The following is a 23,960-nucleotide window of genomic DNA, read 5'->3' as shown; positions in this document are numbered from 1 at the left end:
TGTCAGGAGGCTTACGTGGATGAACAAGGAGCTCCTGGCTAAACTCAGACATGAAAAGGAAGCAGCCAGGAGGCGGAAGCAGGCTCAGGCGGCCCAGGAGGAATATAGATCGCCTTTGTGAGCATGCTGGGATGGGGTTAGGAAAGCCAAAAACGCAGCTAGCGTTGAATCTGGTGAGGGATGTGCAGGGCAACAAGAAGGGCTTCTAAAGGGATATGAGCATCAAAAGGAAGGTGAGGTAAAATGTGGGCCTGCTGCTGAACAGGACAGGGGCCGTGTCGAGAAAGGACAGAGAAAAGGCCTTCTTTGCTGTGGTCTTTATTGGTATGACTTTCCTTTGGGAGACGCAGGCCTCTGAGACCAGTGGGAAAGTGTGGAGCAAGGGTGGAGCCGCTGGTGGAGGGGGGTGAGGTTAGGGAACCTTTGAAGAAACTGGACCAGTTTATTCAAGGAAGTTCCTGGGAGCTGGTGGGATATACCGCCAAGTGTTGAGGGAGCTGACCAGTGTCATTGCGAGGCCACAGTCCATTATCTCTGCAAGGTCACAGTGACTGGGGGAGGTTGCTGAGGACTGGAAGAAAGCAAAAGTCACGCCTATCTTCCAGAAGGGCAAGAAGGAGGATTGGGGGAAGTACGGGCTGGTCAGCCTCACCTTGATCCCTGGGAAGGTGGTGGGGCAAATAGTCCTGGCAGTCACTTCCAAATACGTGAAGGACAAGAAGGTGATTGGCAGTTGGATTTATGAGGGGAAATCATGCTTGACCATGAAGGGGATATCATGCTTGACAGCCTTTTACAAGGCAAAAAGGCTGGAAAGCAGCTTTGCAGAGAAGGACCTTCAGGTCCTGGTGGACAAATAGAACATGAGCTATCAATGAACTTTCACAGCAAAGAAGGCCAACGATATCCCAGGCTGTGTTAGACAGAGTGTACCCAGCAGGTTGAAGGAGGTGATCCTTCCCCCTCAGCTCAGCACTGATGAGACCACATCTGGAGTGCTGTGTCCAGTTCTGGGCTCCCCGGTACAAGAGAGACATGGCCATACTGGAGTGAGTGCAGCGAAGGGCCACAAAGCTGATTAAGGGACTAGAACATGTGACACACGAGGAGAGGCTGTGAGAGCTGGGACTGTTGAGCCTGGAGAAGAGCAGGCTGAGGGGGATCTTATCATGTGTATAAATACCTGATGGGAGTGGGGATAAAGAAGCCAGAACCAGAGTCTTCTCAGTGGTGGCCAGTGAAAGGACAAGAGGCAATGGGCACAAACTGAAACCCAGGAAATTCCATTTAAGCATAAGAAAAAAGCTTTTCACTGTGAGGGCAGTCAGACACTTGAACAAGTTGCTTGGAGAGGTTTGTGGCATCTCCTTCTTTGGAGACGTTCAGAACCTGACTGGACCCGACTGTGAGCAACCTCTGTAGTTGCCCCTACTTTGAGCATGGGGGTTGGACTACGTCATCTCTAGAGGTCCCTTCTGACCTCAACCATTCTGTGATTCTATAAGATAATTTCAGGTTTTTTATATAGGAGGGGACATCATTTAGATTCGGTTAAATCTTTCCTTCTCTCTTACATACAGTAAGTGTGCAGCAGAATGAAGGAAGTAGTTACGAAAAAATGTGAGCCTGGCAATACTGGTGGGATGCTGTATTTGGTTATAGTGTAATCTATTTATCCAGGTTTTAGGCTGGTGCCAATTACAAACACTGATTCTCTTGATAGATCTAAAATGCGTTTTATTTTTTTCTAAGCCACATCATTTTATCAGAGGATTTTATTGTACAGATCCTGTCAAAGCAGTACTGTGTATAGCCTATTTATATACAATAGCACAACAGCATGCTGTGGGTAAGATTACAGGGAAAACATTGTCCTAAGTTATGTAAGCCTAATGATGTAAACATTGACCATTACAAAAACAAAAATGTATGAATCAAGTAGTGTTTTAAGATTCTGAACAATTATTATTTGCCTAATATTTTCAGATTTCAGAAAATTTTTGATCAAGAGGCTAAACAAGATGTGGTTTTTGACAGCATTGCCAAACCAGTGGCAGAATGGTACGTTGTTGTTCTTGTGAGTAATGAGGGGTAACACGGGGTCAAAAGTATCTTTCATTGCATTATTTGGAGAAAAGCTGACAAGTGTTTGTCTCGCTGTTGTAAAAGTGGATATGTTTTAATTTTCTAAATGCTAATATGTCTGCATCTGATAGACATGCACAGATCTCCTAGAATTTTTGTGTGGTAAGGTTCTGTCATTAACACCTAAATTAGCTTTGCAACTCTTGCCTCTTTTGTTGCAGAAGCATAGAAGTCTGTCTATTAGGATTTTGTTTATAATATGTGCTTGCTTTGCTGCATTAGAAAAGTATTCCCTATATAGTTCCATGAAGGGTTAAACCTAAAGAAAATCTAATTCCCCTCTATTTATTTCTTATTAAGTTAAGGATATTAAGGAGTTAATCCGAGATACTCTCAAATTTTGCCTTCATTATTTTAGTCCTAACGTGTATGACACTGCTTTTGGAACTCTCTCTCTATATATATTTTTTCTCCTCAGTGTAATAATTAAACACTGCTTATATTTTATGGCTCTCAAAGGTGAGAGTTTAAACTGATGTAGAAGCCGTACTCATTCATTGCATGATTTGAATGCCATTGTGAACCAAGCAGAATTTCCTAATATGCCATTCTCTCTGTTCAGTGCCCCTGTAGCTTACCCACACCAGAGGAATCAAAATTTCTGCCTAATGTTTATTTGATTACTGTTCAGAATCCAAACTTTGTAGTATATTGGGAAGTATTACTTCAGGTACCAGTTTCCTTCAGTTCATTGTCAGATCTGCCCATGGACTTAAGCTACGGTTGTGCAAGTTATTCTTCAGCATTCTGATGTTTTTTCCACCATGTGAGGCAGGGTGGGGAAAGACATCCTGAGTTTGACTCCTGGTCTTTCTCCAACTGTTAGTTGCACATGGTGTGTTTAAAAAATATACTTAGCTCTTTCCTGTTGTTTCAAAAAGTTTTTTTCCTCCCTCCATTTTCTGCATAAAAGGCCCATGTGAAACAGAAGGGGAACTGACTGAAAATGAAGAGCCAGTGAAACTGAAATTTGACAAGCATAAATTAAATATGCTTGAAAAAATATTTTTCTGAATTCTTTAATTGAAAATGGATTTCCTTGCGTATCTGACTTTACAGCGTATAGCATCAGGTTAACTCATTTACTTCACCTTGAATATTTCTGATTTTAATGATGACTGCAGACAAATTCCTGTATCTTAAAGAAGACTTGACTGTGCTTGGAAAACAAAAGGTCAAAACTATTTGTTACATGCTGTGGATGAAATTATCCTCAACAAACTCATATTGTTGAAGCTAACTAGCAACAGACAGGCATATTCTTTTCCTTTGGAGTGATTTGCCAGAATATGGAAGGGTTTTCTAGTTGTGTAATTCACCTATGCAGTGCTTCTAATAAACAGGAAGTGATACCACTTTTCCTTTATTTTAATGTTGGCTGATACAAAATTTTCATGCATTGATTTGATCCATTACATAAACTTTAGTTTTCATTTTTAAAGGTTTTAAAGTGCTTAAATGCTGTTGAAATCATGGGACTTAGGCACATAATCATTTTTAAATAGCTGAGCCTTTATTTTTATTGCTGAAGTGAAATTATGACATCATTCTTAAACAAGAATGTTTTGAATTTTCGGAGCGTTATTAACAAGTTTAACCTTGTATCCAAATTAATATTTTTGTTGATATTGATAAAACTGAAGGATATTTTTTTTGTTGTGTTTTCACAGTAGAATAGCCAATATCTAAAATGTGTTCCTGCTTCTCCTCCTCTTCCTTCATTTTTACTTCTCAGACAAAACCAAGTACTTTAAAAGGTATTTGTAATTATGAAGTTCTTTGACTGATTGAGTCCTCAGCTGCTGACTCAAATTTCCTTTCCTTTGGGGGACAATAGGAATTGCCCTGTTGCTTCTGAAAGACCACAATCCTTTATGGCAAAATTCTCTTCTTTATTTCTTTCTGTTTGTTTGTAAGTCGACATTCTTGTTCAAGGAAAAACAGTTAAAATGTGTTTATTTCTGATATTGGAGTAATTTTACTAAGTAAACAGATTTTTCTTGTATATTGCCAGGGAAAAGAAATATGCAGAAAAGTGTCAATGAAATGGTTCAGTAACATTTTGAGGCCCTTTGTCATGCATACCTGTAGTCATAAGAAAATTCAGTTAAGAACTTGAATACTCAGGAAAAAAAAATCTTGGGCATTGTTTAAACTAAAACCAGCAATACAATGTTTGTGATTCTAAAGGCTTTCTAGTTGTTCTTGGATGGATGAAAATTGGTGCAACTTTTTCTTCTGCTGTCTCAATCTGCTTTGTTTGATGTTGTGCCACTACTTTTCAGTCTTTAAATCCAGTTACATTATCATCCTGCCTGTGGTTTCAGAGGCACCAGACACTAGTTTGCTTAATTTGCTTCTTTGGTGAGAAGTGCCAGTCTCTGAAAATCATTACAAGCATGTGATTTGCTTGATTTGTTTTATTACTTTTTGTTAAAGCTTGACTCATCTCTTCCTTTGTTTCTCTTGTTTTCTTTACTCTTCTCTCCTCTTCTCCTTTTTGATTTACGTGTATATTCTTGACTTTCTTTGTGCAGCCAGCTTGGTCTTTAAGATGCAGCACTAACACGATGACTGTTGAAAAAGAGAAAATCAGTAACGTCTTTCTTTTACAGTTCACTAACAAACAAGCTTTGCTTCAGTTTAACAACAGAGTAAGACTATGCTGATAATGCTTCAAATATCGGTGTTATGATGATGGTTGCAATAAGAAATTAAGTATAGCTTTTGAATTAGTTTTGTTTTCAATTCTAATATGGCGAGTGTTTTTGTGTTGACTTACTAAAGTATACCATTGAAAATATTTTTTTCTCTTCAAATGTATCATGCAATTTAGAAAAAACTCAGCTGTTGATGCACTTAATAGCAATCAGCTGTGGTTCGAAAGATCTGATAGCCTCCATGATAATGCTCCTTTTTCTGCAGATTTCAGTTTCTTCTAATGTGCTGTGTTTACCTCAGTCAGCATCTGTATTATACTCTTTACGCTCTATTTTTTTTCTGCTTCTTCATACAAAGAATGTAGGCAAAATATTTTGCAGAATACCGCCTAATGTTGACCATACTGTCTGAAGCAGAAATAATATCATTAACATCCCTTTTTGCAGTTTTAGAAAATATTTCACTAGTAGTTTAAAGTGTTTGGAAAAATATTTGCATCGTTAGACTGTGTTGTAATACAAAGCCACAGGACGTAGACTAAACATCCTAATAGGACGTTTCTAGCTCTACTAAATATACTTAGAGAAATCCAACGACTTTCCTTTGCTTTACTGCTTTCATATATTTTTTTCTTCCTGTGTAAGTCCATGAATAAGGTATGTGAAAGTATTTAGACCTGCTGTGATTTTTTTTTTTTTAATTTTTATTCTTATATTTTTGTTAGCTCTCTGGCAACTCAAGGATTTGTGTGTTGCTATCTGATCAAGGAAAATAAAGTAGCTGTGAGATCTTTCAAACTAATGAAAAATTGAGTAATCAGTAAAAGGGATGCTAACTTTCTTTCAAGGTATGCTTTCATTATGGCCATCTAAGCTAGAATAATGCTGAATGTCCTTTACTTTTATCAACTTCAGTAGGATTATGGGTTAATAGTGGCTCTGAAATTTGGAGCTTTAGATGGCACATTGCGTGAAACAGGGAGTGTAACTTAGGTTATAAGGTTTTGGTTCTAAATAAATTATGACCTCTATTTTTGAACATCATATGGTAAAGGAAATGGAGAGAATCTTAAATTCTGTAGATTCTTATTTCTTAATTGTGAAGGTTCTTCCTTGGTTTTGGAGGTATTAGGGATAGATCAGAGGGACAGACACAACAGTAGGAACATTTTCCTTTTTATTTTATTGGAAGATCTCTTCATATATACCTTAGTATAAATTTCTCCTTACAAAGCATGTGGAATTAATACTGATATTCCTTTGAATGTAGTTAAGGCGCAGATTATATCATGCTCCTGGATTTGATGCAATCTGTACTTTTCTTGTAATTTAGACCTTGAGTTGTGATTTTGTTTTTCCACATCTTGGAAATTTTGCAATAGTTCTTTTGATTTTTATATAGGGAACTATATTGCTCTTTTAGGTTTGTCATAGATCTTTCAGAACCTCCTTACCTTCAGTTCTTGTATGAAGTTATTCATGCAAACTTTAAATATTTGGCTAGCTGTCTTGAGGAAAGTGTCATTATTGTGCAATCAGTTATTTTCATTCCCATAATTCTTATTTCTGTATAATTTGAAATAAAAGTTCTTGTTTTGAGTACTTAATAGTAAAATTGCACATATGCAACATGTCAGATATTTTAAATACTTTCAATAGCATGAGTAGTAAGAGTGCAAAGACAGAGCCTTCAAGAAAGTTTTAAAATACAAAGGAAGGGAATTTATGTAGCAGAACAGAAAAGTGAAAGGCAGTCGTGATTATTCATGCATTCTGTAACATCCAGAAGCTGTCATCACAATGAACATCCAATTTGTTGCATCTCAGATAAACTTATTAAGAGACATTTTTCCATTCTAAAGAGATTATATCTAGAGTTCATCCTTTTGCATGAACAAATAATGAACCTTCCCCCCCCCGCCCCCCCCCTAAATTTAGATTCACTAAACTTTCATTCTTACTTGGATTCATTCTACTTGAGCACGATGTAGGAGTATACCAAAAGTCTTGCTTATATCTATTAATTCATCTATGTCTCTGTCCTGTCAAGGTGTTTTGTGATGTGTAGCTTAAGTCTTTTTCTCCCTCACGTAAGAGATTTCTTCTACCAAGAATCCTGATGCTTTCTTACAAGAAGGAGAAAGTATTTTATTTCCTTTCCTAACTGCAGCAGCATGTGTTGTAACGAAGGTGTAAATTAAGACTGGCCAACAATTGATATAATGAAATAAGCAAAGAATGAGAGAAAGAAGGTTAGGTCATCACAGAAAAGAACATGTTGTTATGTGGACTGTCTGTATATGTTATAAATTGAGTCCTTTTAAATATACAAGCAAATAAGATTATCACCATTAGTAATATATGTTGATTCCATCAAACATTTCTTTTTTGTTTATCTCCTCTTCCCAATACTGTCTCTTAGTTCATTTGCATATATTTGGGAAAGGGGACAAGTCTTGGGTTAGTAGGTATTTTCAGAATGAACGCAGTGAGACACTTTCTAAAAGATGTTATGGAGATAGGGTCAGCCAGTTTTGAAAGACAACTGAGGAAATACAACAAGTTAACATAGTCTGTAGTCCTCTATTCTGAGCAATAGGAACTTGGAAGAGGTAGTATTGTAGCTTGAGCAGAATAGTTAAAGGGCTTATCAAATGTCAGAACGAAATGAACATAGACTGTGAGCTAACATTTGCTTCATTATGTGTGGCTTTTATGAAAACAAAAATGCAAGTTATGCATCACTTACAAATCATGTTAAATGATTATAAGAGTGTCTAGATTTAACTCCGTAAGCTCAGGGATCGAGGTAAGCACATTAGAAATGTTCCCCTTGTGATGTGGAGGGACTGCTTTTTGAAAAGAAAGTACCTAAAGGCTGAAACTCCTCAAAAAAGTGGTGTCACTAATTGGTTACCATATTAAACATACAAGAACAAAATTTAACTACACTTCCTATGAAAATAAAGTGGAAAATTTGCATTAGTGTTAGGAAGTGCCTGGTGAATTCCACCTAAACCACTTTTCCTTTTTAATAAAAAAGGATAAACACCACAAAACCATGATCTAAAAATGAGAAACGTCTCTTAAAACAAATGTCAGATATTTAAGGACTCACGTTAATTTCAGTGTTTTCATACAAATGAGAGATTTGCTGAAATTCTGAGCATTTTTCACAAGTCTATTGTCTTTTCGTCCTGTCACGTATAGGAGGCTGTTTCTCCACCCTTTTTAGCCACATTCTCTCTCCTAACTCCCAAATAATTTGCTCATTATTCTTTGTTCATTATTGCCACCACTCAGCTGTAGTGAGTGATGGCAATACACATATCGCATTTTCCTTTCTCTTTAGGCTTGTTTTGTGCAGCAGCAATGCATGTTGGTTCTGCCTTTGTAGGTACTATTGGTTGGTACAGAAGGTTGCTGAGTAACTGGAACAAAGAATTGTTTCCAACATGGTGAGCTCATGAGGAAAAAAGTTCTTGTGCATTTGGAGTACTGGGATATCAATATAATACAACTCTCTTTTAATACAAAAGGATAGAATAATTAAAATATTGTAAGATCCTAGTGACAGAAGAGTCACTTACTCATTTTTATAGTCCTGGCACAATAACTCCCTAACCAGGTTAAAATCCCTTGGTAGGATCAGCATCATATAATACTTGCTACTGTGATAAGTCTCTGGAATGCTGGCCTTTATGTAAATCTTTGTGTTCCTGTGATCTAAGTGAAGAATGCCTAGTACAACAACTATGCTCCAATACAGTCTTTTCTTTCTGGAATTCTGGAAAGGTGTAAATATTACGCTTTATTTGTGTAGTTTGTGGAAGGTTGTCATTATTTACTTAATAAATTGTAGGCTTGAATAAATGACGATCCCTTCTGAGCTGGATATATTTGTGATGCAGTGTGGTAAGCAGTAGCATGGCTCAGCTGCAGGCAAACTTGCATCCCAGCTTTATTATTACTAATGTGGGTGGTTTGGGCACAAAAGAACTGAAGAATCCATATACAGTAAAAGGACACTTGGTTTTTGGATGTAGCATAAAGTTTGAGCTAAATTGAGAAATGGGAGCAGTAATGATTACAGTTCTTGAAAATGTTTACATGTGTGAGGCAGTAGAAAATGAAAAGATTTATTATCAGTTAATCACTATTAATTGGACATATTTATTTTGACTTGCATTGTTTAGTTTAGAACTGTTGAAGAAGTTTACTTATTATAGGTTACAATTTCGTAGCTTTGGTTCAGAGAGTTCCTTTGCATCACATGTTCTTCAGTGCTTGTGGTGGAACTCTAAATATATTTAGATATTTTAGTTAAAAAGAAATTTTATTACCTTTTTATTTACTTATTTTTGGGAAACTGTTTTGAAATATCTTTAGAAACTTATTTGCAGCAAGTTTTCAAGAACAATTACACGCACATTTGGAAATCACTGTTATTTTTGAAACATGAGGCATTACCAGATTAGATTTATTCCATAAATCTGGCAAAGGTATAAAGAAAAAAATATCATACTGAGATACTTTATTTATTTTAATTAGACAGAACTTTAATCTGGGCTCCAAATGGTAGAAAATACCTAAGTACTGAGTTTTTGTAAAGACAGATCCTCACTTAGAACTGATTTTCCAGATCTTGCAAATAGTTCTTTACTCCTTTAATCATAAACATCATATCTGGGAGTTGTTTTTGCAGGATTGTGTTGAATTCTTTTATAAAATGACTATGAATTCAGGTTTTCTGAGATAGGGTGAAGGAAAGCACAGAGATATTGGTAAAATATTTCAGGTCAGCAATAACCGAGATGAGGAAACAGTTGACAGGATCTGAAGATCAAAGATATTGATGTCTTCTACTTTTTTCATCAGTCTAATATTTTCCTAGTTGTTGAACGGCCACTTACATTTATGTTACTAGTAATTTTAAATGAAGCTGTCAGAACCTGGTTAAAATAATAATATCAATCTGAAATAAACTAATAAAAGCAAAGTAATTCATGTAATGTTTCTGAATCCTGGGTGTTTCTCTTATCTGCTTATAAACACAGAATTTAGTCCTTACTTAATAAGGTTTTCTTTGTCTTCATTAATGCATTTTGACACACTTTATTTATTCACATTATTAACTTAGTACAAAACTTTTATTTTGAACTTTATAGTTTTAAAACAAAACAGAAGAAATAAAAAAGGTGTTCATCTGCTTAAATGATTTTAATCCTTTATAAGACTGAGATGTACATCTAGCAATAGAAATTAAGTGTCACAGCAAGCAAACCTTTTTGCTCAGGCTTCGTGTTCAGTGTTGATGTGATGGTCTTCAGTGTGCTGAGTAGGCTTCATTTAGCAATTGTTGAGATGAGATTTCCCCATTTGTAATATCTGCTGGTGTTGAAAGCTTGAGAATAAGTTCATCACTTTCTCTGGCTTTTTTACAATGAATTGAAGATTTGAGTAACACAAAAGGAACTGGAGTGCTCTGACTTCTGAGGAAGACTGTCATATTGGTGATTGTAAAAATGATGCATAGGCGAACTAGAGCAAAGTTTGCAATGCATTTTCAGGGACTGGTAAGGACTTTGTTTTTTTTTTTTTCCTTCCTTTGCAGATGGGTCTGTCTGAATTATGCCTACTGCTAACAAATTCTCTCTTAAAATCACAGAATAATTTAGGATAGAAGAGGTCTTTGTACCTTGTCTGGTCCAACCTCCTGAACAAAGCAGGCATAACTTTAAAGTTAGATCAGGTTCTCAGGCCCTTGTCCAGTAGAGCTTTGAGAATGTCCAAGGATGGGAATACCACAACCCATCTGGGCCCCTGTTCCAGGGCTTATCTGCCCTCATTGTGAAGAGCTTTTTCCATATATCTTCTTGGGATTTCCCTTTGTGTAACTTGTGACCATCACCTCTTGTCCCACCACCTTATGCTTCTGAGAAGAGTTAGGCTCCATCTTCTCTGGTATAGCCATAACTGCCTTTTCTCCAAGCTGAAAAAAAACAGCCCTTGGCTATGGAGGTTTGTTTTCTGTTGGTTTTTTTTTTTGTTTTTTGGTTTTTTTTTAAATTTATTTATTTATTTACACAGACCTTTTAGTTTTCATGGTAGCTTGTCTGTCTGACCTTACAGAAAGAGTGCAATGGCAGAGCAAGGAGAGTACTTCATTATGCTTAGGCACAAGCCTGTGTGCAGCCTCTTTGACAATGAGCACAGAAAGAAATGAAATTTCCGTGTCCATAAACTTTAAATAGAGCAAATAACCATCACTGCAAATTAAAACAGAATGTAGTCAGAAGAAACAACCACAATAAAACAGCCTCAGTCTGCTTTCAACCTCTGCCTGCTGTCACTGGATTTTAATCCTCTCTTTATATAGTCTTGGATTTTCAAGGACTAAATACTGAACGATATTTCAAACTGTAGTAATTACCCATAAACTGTCTAGCTCTCACTTTAGGAATTTCTCCTGTGAGGAATGTTAAGCAGTTGTAAACATATTGGATCTATCAGTTTAAATGGAATTATTTGCATGAGTTAAAGACTTCTGTATCAGGTCCTTTATTTAGGAATTAAGCATCTTTCAGGGGTTAGGTAAATCAGCTGAGTGACTGAAAATGCCAATGCATAAGTCTGTAAAAGCTTCTTTTTTCTAAGTAGGGATATAAATTGAAATTTGTAATGAAATGGTAGTTTCTTACTGTGCATGTTTTAATTTGACGCTAATCATGATTATGTCAGAAAGTGAAAGTTGATAATTGAATTGGAAAAGATGAGGGGAAAAAACACATGGCTTTGCTCTTCTTTAGCTACATTCTTAGATAAGTCTCTACTAGAAGGAATAGTCTATGTCTCATAATTGATGCAAAGTTCTACTGACAGCTTTTGCTTAGCAAGATTGTGGGGGGAGAGGCAGAATCTTCTTTAACATAATCAAAGAAGTAGTAAGTCCTGAATCTAGTCCCCCACCCCCAATACATTACCTAATCTAATAAAAGATTTAAGGAAAACCAGGTGTTTAGAGAGAGGTAATATCCTTTGACCATCGTAATTGCAACTACATTATTACAGCATTCATTTAACTTTCTTCAGTGTTACTGGCTAAGTCTTTATGTGTAATAAATGACTGTTTCTTATTAACAATTTTTTTCCTCTAGACTTTGGGAAGCCTTTTTTATGACTGTCTTACCACTGATAAGGTGGAGCTTTTAAGATATTAAACCCTTGCTATGTAATTTTTTAATCAATAAATGATTTTTTTTAACCAGTGTTTCAGAGCCCAAAAGTCAAAAGAGAAAGGATGTTGTAGTTCAGTTTTCATTAAAGCAAAAACTTTTTTTTCTTGAGCAAACATAGTTATATAAACTTGCATATAAAAGTATTTAGGTTATAGAACAGTGTTTAGGTTATACTGAAAATGGATTAATTAAGGAGCATTTTCTTCAGCTTGTTACTTTTTTATGTCTCTTCCCCAAAACAATTAGGTTGTTAAAATTCAGTGTATTCCAAATTAGTTGGGGGGAAAAAATACTTTTTGAACTCCTAACACACATTCTAGAAAGCTTTTGAGTATCAGAAGTACTTTCGATACATGCAGATATATATAAACACTGTACTGTGTTTAAGTATTTATACCAGCAAAAAATCTACATCAAATTGTATTCGTACTTTCCACACTTTGGACCTCACTTAAAGGTCTGTGAGGTCATTGGAAAAATGTTCTGTGACTTGAATGAGCTTTGGATCATGGTCTTGCTTGATGATAATTTGTAAATGAACAATTCTTTCTCCATGCATTTTCTAAATCTTTACTGCTTATTTCAATATTGTGTTTAGGAAAATATTGAAAGTATTTCAATTTTTGACTTGAGCATTGTCAATATGTGAAAAAATTGCAGAGTATCTGTTTCACAGCTTGGAGATAAAACTTGAAAATTTCTAGCTTGCCCAATCACAAAATGCTAAGTTATGTTGCTGTCATAATAAATGGTTAAGTGTATGTATAGCAGTGTGATCAAGTTAATCTCCTTATTCAGTTACGTGTGTGCACAATCTCTCATTCGGAAAAAGTGTGAATTCATTTGTATGCAATATAGAGGACGTATTCAATACTTTCTTGTATTTAAAATATTTGCTGATTAAATTTGTAAAGTCAAACACAAGCTGTTTCAGTTCTAAAAGTCAGCAATAATTTTTAAGTGCTTGACCAGAAAAGAATATAGCTTTCTGAGAAAAATGTAAGAAAAGAACTAATCTTTCTTCTACATTAAAATCATTTTGGAGTGGATGTATCATTAGACTAGAAGTACTGTTGCATAATAATAGAATAAAATAGATTTTAGCTGTAATAAAACAATACTCATTCAAAGATTAGGGGCTGCTTAACTGCACTTCATATTATTAATTAATTAAAATTGACATTAGCTGTTGTTACTATTGTTTGTTTTCATATTGCTTCATTAAAAGTTTCTTTTCTTTTTCCTTTCTTTTCTTACTCTGACTTCCACCAAAGAAAACTTTTGGTGTGTAAGTTTAGACTGTTGAAAGGTATCAACTTTATGAGAGCTGCTTGGTTCATAAATACTTGTTGATGGCTTTAGAATACTTAGCAGATAACCAGAATGTTTCCTCACCAATATTTTGCTTTAAATTGACTTTTCTTACAGTGGTTTTAAAAAAAAAAAACCCTAAAATTTATCATCCAAACACCTTGTTGTAGAGTACATGTATGTAAATATATTGTCATGTAGGCCATATATGTTCCCCTTTCAAGCAAGTATATCCAGCAAACATTACAGTTTTTTTCATTATATACAGCTTTGTGATGTGAGTCTTCATATGATGTGACCAGATGGATTTTTACTGAATAGTAAATAGATAGTTTTTAAAAATGCTTTTACACGGTGCTGACAAAATTATTAATTATACTACAGAAAATGAGAAATCCTAATACTTTGACATCATGAGTTAGATGAAAAAGTGTTAAGACTACATTTATTTGTTTTTTCTGAGCCATCTGGATTTGCAGTGTGTTACATTTTCAGGCTTTTTTGGGCAGTCATGAAACCTAAAGCTCATATACCTTAATAACAACATATGAAGACAACTAAATATTTGAAATGAGATTGAATTGTGCTTGTTTGCAGAACTATAATATATCTGTCTGCAATATGTCGGTGTTTTCCCAGAAATGACATCTTTTTCTGGAAATCTTGTCTTCATAGAATTTGAGGTCTTGGACAATTTCCTTGAGATTTCTTTACATGTAGAAATCCAGGCCGATGGCACTTGTCCATATTTGGTGGATTCTGTTGTTCATATATACTAAGTCCAACATGTGGGGTTTACTACTCATGCAAATGACAAATTAGGTGCATCCTTTGCACATTTAGCTTGCTCCATATTTTCCAGATAGGAACGTGGCATAGCTCATTGTTTAGCAGTAGAAGCAAAGCTGAAACAACAAATTATTTGTTGGATAATTGTTAGAAACTCTTTTTTTGTCTTTTTTTTGTATTTTTTGGTTTAAATTTAACCTTAAATATTTTTGTAGGCAATGCAGTGCTATCATGAAATTGACAGGCATTTTGCTGTGTAAATGTTGCTGTATGTGGCTTGTGGTGAATAGCACTTTCTCTTTTTCTAGTAAAAATTAAATCTATCACTAAGTGTTACAAACATATGCCTGCATGTTCTAGCCTGTAAGTAAAATGACCTCTTTGAGTTTCCTAACAAATTTGGACAAGTTTTAGTCATCCTATTTTAAATGGTGTGTTTTTTTTTTTTTTTTTTTTTTTTGTAGGCTCTATAGTTCTGATCTCGTTGTTAAAGTAGTCCTTCTAGGATCTCTAACAATCGTAACAGGAGTAACTTTACTAAGATATACCGGAGACAGATTTCTCCAGCAACGTTTTAGCTAATCTGTCTGGAAGCAGTCCATGAACTTCTGAACAGGGAGCCATATGATACTGCATAAACTCATGAAAGATCTTTTCAGCAAAGCCTCTCCTTGGATTGTGTGTCTTTGATGTGTTTTGTTTGAAGTAGCTAAAAGACAATTTATTGGACAAAGCGTCCCCTTAACTATGCCAAAACTCAGCTTCCTGACAGGAAAAAAAAATGCAAAAGTTCTGGGCATTCTGATAACACTGAGGGGACTGTGAAAATATCCCTTTAGTGTGTGTTCTTCATGTATGAATATTTTAAAGTCTTCACAAGACTACCATCAATAACCAGAAGCTTAACAGAGAGGTGGGATTTATATTTGTAAAAGCTGGTGTGTAAAAATGCAGACTTTACTTGAGTAAACTGACGTTTTGCAGATGTAGATTTTTGAAAATGAATTATGCACTGTAGAGAAGAGCTACTGATTCCCTGCTGCCTTTCCCAGTAGAGAATCTACTCCACCACTGTTAGGGGCAGTTTTCATTTGCAGATGACAATCTTTGAGAATCCTTTTGGTGGAAGCTGTTCAGAGAATCCACCTTCTTCCTAGCCTTTCATTATTAGTATTGCCAACTTTTCAGTTATCTGTTACCATTACATTTTGTGATGAATGGGAGGCTGTGTATATTTTCTGAACATTATACTAACTCTTAGCATGAGAGATCCTTCACTTTGTCAAGGGTAATTCTGCAATGTTTTTATCTTTCAATAACATTTTGTGGGTGACTGAAGTGCATGAAGCCTTTTATATGGTTTTCACCAAACAGACTGTACATCTTAGGCTGAAAAACAACAGGTGCATACCTTAGACTTTGTGAGTGTTTAGCATGTAGATATTGGTTTTAAAGGTGATCAATTAAGTATCAACCCACCTATATACATACTTATGATTTCAGTATAAAACTCCATGAGAGAATGAATTAAAATGAGGCTGATAAGGCAGCTTGGTATTCCATTTTGCCTTGAAATATTTCAAAGTAGAAAAAGAACAAAGTATATCTTTAACAAGTAAGTATACCAACTCCCGTTGATTCCAAGAGCAATTCGTTAAAAGATGTATGAATTAGTAAGGTCAGGCATGGCTTTTATATGACTTAATTCTTTGTAGACTTTATCACATACAGACTTTCAAAATTGGCATTGACTAGCATTCATGATATTAAACAGAGATTTGTAGTTGCATGCTGAGTTTTGAAATTTGTTCATTCATAAACATATATGTCTACGCAAGTTGTAGTTCTGTTCAGTTTGTAAGTTTAGTTCTCTGAACCAGCTAATCCAGTAGAGTCTTCCTTTTCACTGTGTCTTCCAATCTACTCTTTTTTAGGAACTGAAATCTCAGTCCTCAGCTTGATTCTAAGCAAAGGAGCTCTGTCAGTCCATCATTTAGTTCCTAGTCCCTTGTCTCTTATAAAGTCAGTTTTATTTTCAGACTTCCTGAGGGAGTTTATCCTCCATCCTGTTTTCATGGCAGGTTGTGCTTCAATTTTAGAAGGCTTATGCTTGTAGTTTCATTGACAGCACTGGTAATCCTCTTTCCTCATAGGCTTCCTTAGGGTTCCTCAGGGTTCCCCAGAGCGCTGAGAATATCCTCAGGTCCCCGTTGCCTTCAGGCTTTTTAAACTGACTTGATTGTTAATTTTAACGTATTTCGAATGAAAGAAATGAATGCTATAAATTTGGAAGGTTTTTTAATATATAAATATAAAAGAACGAGTTTCTTAAATATTAAAATGAAACTCATAACTAGCACTTTTGTAGTGCTTCTATGCAATGCAATATTGTTTACATGTGTGATGATTTTAACTGGTAGCTTTTTGTGATGTATAGGGACCTCAAGTTAATAGTATGCTGCCATACCTTCACCATTTTCTTTAGAACATACTGGAAAATTGTTCTGCAGGAGCCACGTCACAATAATTGAAAATATATATCTTTAACAACTTGAGAAGAGAAGAAAGGAGTAAGAAAACTTAACAGCCCAAAATGCTAGATCTGGAAGAGCCAAAGAGCAGGGATGTAAAAATAGAAAAGCTATCGTACTTGGTGAGACCAAAGTTACATCTAGCTCAGTTTATTGTCTCTGACAGTAACTAACAGTCAATGCCGAGGGAAACACAGGGTAAACATGTTGAGCTACTTTGCCCAAATATTTTCTTAGCCTCCAGCCATTTGTAGTTCAGATACAAAAGTAGTTTCTCTTTCATGAATTAGTCCAGTCTGCACTGAAGCCCACATGAACTTTTAGCATCCACAGCATCCACTGCAAGGAGTTTCAAAGCTTAAACTTCACGTTGTGTGAAGAATCATTTCCTCCTGCTTGTTTTGAACCTGCCTTGTGCAAGCTTCATTTGATACCCCTACCTTCTGACAGCTAATTACTGTCTTCAGCATTCAGATGCTATGGTGGTGGGCACTAGAAATTCCTAAAATAGATGAATGGGGTGTTTTCTAATAATGGTTATGTCTTGATTTTTAACATCTGGAATCTAAAATCTATATGTACTGTCTTTGTTGGGTGTTTTGGTCTTTTGGAGCAGATGTTGAGTGTATTTCCTTTCAGCATGTTTCTATTTCTTTCTTTGACATCCTACTGTAATGGATTAAACTAAGCAATTTGGCAACTACTCAGGCTTTTAAATAAACTTTAATAAGTTGGAGAAGCATTGCATCTCTTGTGGCGCCAGACCAGCAGCTATCTATACATTGTCCTTTTCCTCTTGTGAAAGGATTGTTTTTTCTTTTTTTTTAAATCTTGGTTTATTTTTCACTTTCTCAATAAATAAAATGCACAAGGAGAATTTTAGCCTTTTGTTTCTTTATACAAAATCTGTAGGTCCTTAAGCCTAGTAAATCAAATCCAAGGTAGGTTTTGCTTCTGATATGTTTTATCAAAAATAATTCCTTCTTGATTACTTTATCCTTTTTCAAATACTCCTTTCAAATTTTTTTTTTTTTTCAGGAAATGTTGGAATTCTGGGAAAACAGTTTTAGAATCTGTATAAATCTAGGGCAAGTCTTTGTAAATGACACCTGTTGAAAGGAAAGAGTAAAGCCTGACACTCTAATCTGGTATCTTTATAGTTCACAGGATACGTAATAGACTCTCTTGAGTTCTGATTTAATTGGATTTTTGAATATTACAGTAACAGATTTCATTGCTATTTAACTTCTAACTCTAATCAATTTTGATAATTTTGCTGTTTTTTTTTCTGTTTTACAGAAAATTGAAAATTCAAGATAATGGTCCATCATTTTTACCTCATTGTTTATAGTCTGTCAGTCAGTGTGAAGTGTAGGATCTTAGAATACTTACAATGTTTTTCAAGAATAGGGTAGTTTACAGTAATTAATAAGAAATGGAGTCAGAAATGTGGAAAAAAGTTTTTAGTATTTTATCTTTTGAGATAGTTGACTAGTCATACGTTTTCCTTGTACAGCTCCAAGGGTATCAATAGAAATCTATAAAATGATATACATGATGTAAAAAAAAAAAAAAAAAGTCTACTGTAAATAGCAAGGGAGCACAGACAGACAATGAAAAGTTGAATTCATTTTTCAGATATCACCCCTTCAAAGGGTCTTACTTGAGGAAAATATGACTGTCTTCACAAGTAGTACAAGGAAGTTTGCCACGTGTAAACAAGAAAAAAACCCCATATGCTATATTTATGTGTACAAATAGTTTCTTCAAATTGTACCAACTTATCAGTAATGGAATCCAGACCACTGTAGTCAAGGGGACTGCTTCTTCTTGATTGCATTAAAAACCCTCTCAAACAAAATCAGGATCATCAATCTCCAAATACACTGTGTCACAACCTGTAAATTCTCTGCTGTCAGCCATGGCAGATGATCTGTACGCCTGCTGCAGCCAAATCCCAATTTTTCTCCTGAGTATTCAGCTATACTGCTGTCATTAAGCTTATCTACTGTCTGGGGAGAATCAGGTTGAAGTTAATGGTATGGTGGTTTACGGAGGAAAAAAAATTAGACTTTTAATAGGCACTTCTGAAAGTAGAAGTGAGAAACGTGAAAAAAGATGACCAAGTAATGGCATAGCTGATACTGCTGCTTCTTGTATAGACACAGTTCTAACGAAAAGATTGTTTTTACCAATGTGGTTTTGATTGTTTTCATAGTGAGTGATGATTTTACTGTGATGATATAAGCACAAGTTCTCCTGTATACCCTTATCCAAGCTGGGGGTACTTTGCTAGTTTAGTATCATAGTATTCCCAGAACAGTAAAATGCCCCTAGTATAACTGTATCCTTACATGAGTTTCTAACCACAATATAATCTTCTCTGGTTGCAATTAATGAAGTCATATGTGAAGTATTTTTGGATTCTTTAGCTGTAATGTATCAATGGCCACAATTCCTGACATCTACAGTCTTTTAAGAGACTAAATCCTATCTTTCCAAAAAATGATCCAGCCCTAGAAAAAGGTGCACAAAGGTAATGTAAATGTTATCAACTAATGATGATACTTAATTATGGAATAAGTCAAGGCATAAAGTCCTTCAGTTCTAGAAAATCTAAATTCCATTGGATCTAGAATAAATGTCTTTAAGTGTGATCCTGTATTACTGAAGACAGCTGATATGTAATTAAGAATTACTGTTTATTATATTTCAGTTCAATACAAAGCTATGTAAATTGACCATGGAAAATACATTATGCCTAATAAATTAATTATCTCTTCATTTCTTTGTTCCATAGTGCTTTGGCAGGATATAATGGTACTATCTTTGCATATGGTCAGACAGGCAGTGGCAAAACTTTCACCATCACAGGAGGAGCAGAACGTTACAGTGATCGAGGCATTATTCCCAGGACTCTATCTTATATTTTTCATCAATTGCAGAAGGTATGGGACTTTATTTTCTGTTCTTTTGCATGTTTAGTTTACGACTACTTGATTATATTACAGAAGACTATCTTTATAATACAGTTACAGGTAAGCCCTAAAATTAAAGAAAATGCTGAAGAAAGCATGTAACTTACTACAGGAGAAAATTACTAATACTGTTGGGTGACCTCATTTGTTACAGTAGACTGAAAATAACGCATATCATTGGAGGGGTTTTTTGTAGTTTTTCAAAAGCATGCTATTTCTAGTTGAGGAGACTATCACATTTATATCACATAATTGGTTCTAATTTTCTTAACTCGAACTATACTAGCTCCACTGTAATTTATGTATTGCGTGCATTACATCACACACATTAAATACAAAAAATACTCTAATTTCTCTGCAAGTGTGAAACAGAAAGACTGTATAAAAGATGTACCATTACTTTCATTCTTCATAAGTTACTTAATTTCTTTGCTTGTAAAAATACATATATAATATCAAAATGAATATTAAGCATTTTAAAATAATGTTTTTCTTCTGCATTTTCATGCTTGCATTTTACTTAATTATTAGCTAGAGTATATTATAGAACTACAATGCTAAATGCATTTAAGTATTATGAAAAGCAATTTGTAAAGTCAATAATGCAAATCTTTTAAGTATTTGAAAAAGGAGAGATGCATATTCATTTTCCTTGCATGTTCTTTTCTTTTTAACTCCAATTATGCACTTGTATGGAATTTATGTATTTGTAAGTGATATTAGTGATGAAAGTCTAATTCACTGAGTATAGTTGGATAGTAAGTGGACATAGGCACATTTCTTTACATAATTACATATGTGTAGCATATGGACAAATAAAGCTGTAAATAGTAAGAAATGTCATGAATGTTCATTTTTTATTATTGTTCCTGATGTATTCTTTCCAAGATGCGCTTGTTTGTGTGTTTCTCATTGACTTTATTGAAAAAGAATTCCTTTGGTCTGTTTTTAAAAAGGGTATTGGTGTTTAAAGACTAGTTAATAGTGATTAGAAAAACACTTTCTAAGGTTGTAAATTGTATTCTGAAACCCAGTTTTGCAGATGCTTTACACATGAAACTTTCACTGGAGGCAGAGAAAGAGGTGTATTTATATGGATGAAGTAACAATGGATTTGGCTTCATCAAAAAAGTTAGGCAGTAGTAAATACTTAAAATATTTGTTTTCTTTCTTTCTTCCCTTTTCCCTCTTGTTTTAGTATTTCTGAGTCTTATAGTTCTCAGTAGTTCATATTTTTAGATATTCCGCAGAAGAGTCACCTGCTACTGACAGCTCAATGGCAACTGCTCTTTGATTACTGAGCTTGACATAGCTATTAGGGCAAAATACAACTCCAGTGTTGTAATTAACCTGAAACCAAGAGCTATAAAATCACCTTCTAGTTAATCCAGTGATGTAAAAGTGAATGGTATTTAGGTATTTAAACAACCTTAGCTGTGCCCTACAGAAGTAGTAGAAGACACCTTACAAATTCTCAAAATAGTTTTGCGATTATAGAAAGAAAAGTACCTTGGAAAAATCATAAATGTAATTGTTGCATTTACAAATTAATCAAGTTGATGTACACATCACTGTACACCATTGAATATGAAATCTTGCACTCTTTCACTTTGAATCAAGAAAAATGCAGTGTTGCCTTGTGTGCCAAAAAATATCATGCCTGGCAGAAAGAGAATTGGCAGAATTTGGCAGAAAGAGTACTAAATTTAATTCTATGATTCTTCTGGATTTACTGTGCTCCAAAAAAGACAACTGAAACTGAATTTGGTGATTTCTCTTTTTTTTATGTATAGAAAACATGGCAGCAATCCAGTTTTACAGAAGGTAATAATAGCACTTAAAATACTACACTACACAGTGATGTCTGAACATCTAAGAGCCTCTTTACAAATGATTAAGAAAAAAAAAATGAAAAATTGTAACCTGCCAGAAACATTCCTTAATATCTCTCTATATTAATTTTCCTAATGATAGCCAACTGATATGCTTCAGGAATGTAAATAAAGTGACAGCAACAACATTTCTCGTTGAATAATGAAGTTAATTTCAAGTCCAGCACTCTTAATCCAAAGTTTTTTCAATGACCTATAGCCCACAGGTTGGAAGGAAAGAATAAATAACACATACCATTTTTGCCACATGTAAGAGGACTGTGAGAAAAAAACCAGTAACAACCTGATGATACTGCGATTGGCATTGCAGGTATAAGAACTTCAGAAAAAAGTTCTTTTTTTATATTTGGTTATAACCAAAGTATTGTAGAATGATTTTAATTTGACATTTGTATGCCATAAAATGCAATTATTCTAGTGCACTTTCAACTGTAGGAGGCAAAAATGAAGAGAAGAAAAGGACACTTGTTTTTCAGTCTGACACAGTATAGGTTTTGTTCCCTCATTTAGTCCGTCAGGCCTATTTAAGATTAATCTTCACATTTTAACAAAGCTATTAAATTAAACAAATTTGTGCATTATTTGAGCCTAACATCAATCTTTAACTTGTACTTTTATATGCTCTCATTCATCTAATATAAGGTTGAATCCCGCCAATTGTTAATTGTAAGGGTATATATCTCAGTCACATAAACATACCTTGCCTTGGTAAGGATTAACAATATTGAATAGTTACCTTGATTCTTTAAAGGTATGACTTTGGCAGGTGTGTCTACACAGCATATTATGAGTGCGTGCAAGTTTTTTTGTTGTGTGAATAAGAGGAAAAAAAGCTGAGTAATCGTGTTGCCTCAGACATTCTACTGCACTCACAGGACTACAGGGAGGACTTTTGTTGTAGAAAGTAAATAGGGTGATCTTGCATTTGCCAGCAACGTGTGGTGTAAACACATCAACATGCTCGTACAGTTCTAATTATGTAATAAAAACAAAATAGGAAGAAGGATAACTAATGTATTTGCCTTGTTCTCAGCAAATATACTCTATAGAAGCAAAAATGTTTGAGTTTCTATTTTTGGACTGATTTTTCTGATCCAAAGCTCTACCTAGTTGGCTTTTAGGGATATTTTTTCCTGCCTGCTTCCAGATCTTAGTTTAATACATTTTTTTTCTCTGCCTCTTCTTGGTGCTTTATCCTTCCACCTGCCTGTCTTATTGTACCCTTCTCTTGTTTCATTTCTTTTTCTCGGTGTAACAGAGCTTTGGAAAGCACTGACACGAGGGGAAAACTGTCATCTGCCTCCTATCCCTAGATATGATGGAACAGAGGAAAGTGATCTTAGGGGACAAAATAAAAGACTTTTGAAGCCCTCACTTGCACTGAGACCAAGCAGTTTGAGACCAAGGAAATAAATTTTATTAAAGAGGAGGCAAATCAAAATCTTTGTTTTTAGTAAAATTTTTTAAATTTATTGTTTAGAAATTCTCCTAGTTTCACAGCTTCCTGTTTGAACAGTTTCTTAATCCATTTTTCCAATCCGTCTGTAGTGTATCTTTTGAAACAGTGTCCCTTGAAACAGTGATCTGTCATGATGAATAAAAGGCTCATATAGGAAATAGCTGTTCAATGAAAATGAAAACTTCATATCTCAAGGTATTTTGAAAAACAGCTGTAGCAGATTGGATTATGGAACTGCTACTGTAAGTGTGATATGAGTGCTTTCACAGTGGTTTCATTTGCTGAAAAGTAGTGACTAATTTTCTTTCATTTTGAAAATCATAGCCCATTATTTTGAGGTTTATGTTGTTTGGATTTGGCTTTGGGGGAGGAGAAAATTCTGTCTGCAAAAACCAGTTGTGTTAAGTTACATTTTTGGCAATGTATAATACAGACAAAACGAGGATTACAGAGAATAGCCGACATCATATACAGTGTTTAAATATTAGGATAAAGCGTGTGGAAAGCAGTATGTCACTGAAGTTTCTAAATGAAGCTAAAGCTCTGATTTATTTTTTTGTTCTTTTTTTTTTTTTTTTTTTTTTTTGAGAAGAGCATTTTTATCCATAATATGAGGGTTTACCTCTTTATAGTAACATTCTTTTTAGTCACGGAATTAAAAAATGGTATGTTACACAATTCTGTAACCAGTCTGCCACATTCTAAGTGTATACAGTTTTTTTAGATGTATGGAACCAATTAAAAAAAAAAACAGACTAAGCTTGCTTCTAAACATGGGTATAGGGGTTTTTTGTTTTCTGTTTTGGGTTTTTTTTATTTTTATTTTTTAAGTTTTTTGCTTTTTCATCTTGAGCTTGAGCTATATGGTAACAGAAAGACAAAAGTATCACGAATTGAAAATGTAAACCATACCCAAGAAAAGAATAAGAGACAGTGAGGAAGCAATGTAGAAGCTGT

At 34.7% G+C, this 23,960-nt stretch overlaps 1 protein-coding gene across 5 annotated transcripts in view; it reads left to right on the top strand.

The window, feature by feature from the left end:
* KIF6 (kinesin family member 6) overlaps positions 1-23,960 on the top strand; it is a 185,621-nt gene that overhangs the window by 3,214 nt on the left and 158,447 nt on the right. For all 5 annotated transcript variants that reach the window (XM_064509535.1, XM_064509537.1, XM_064509534.1 and 2 more), the window contains exons 3-4: positions 1,987-2,061; positions 19,475-19,622. In XM_064509535.1, the coding sequence (XP_064365605.1) occupies positions 1,987-2,061; positions 19,475-19,622 (223 nt within the window). The remainder of the gene's footprint in view (positions 1-1,986; positions 2,062-19,474; positions 19,623-23,960) is intronic.

The sequence above is a fragment of the Dromaius novaehollandiae genome, chromosome 3 (assembly GCF_036370855.1).
Source record: "Dromaius novaehollandiae isolate bDroNov1 chromosome 3, bDroNov1.hap1, whole genome shotgun sequence".
Taxonomy (NCBI): Eukaryota; Metazoa; Chordata; class Aves; order Casuariiformes; family Dromaiidae; genus Dromaius; species Dromaius novaehollandiae.
This window is presented reverse-complemented; position numbering and strand designations above follow the sequence as displayed.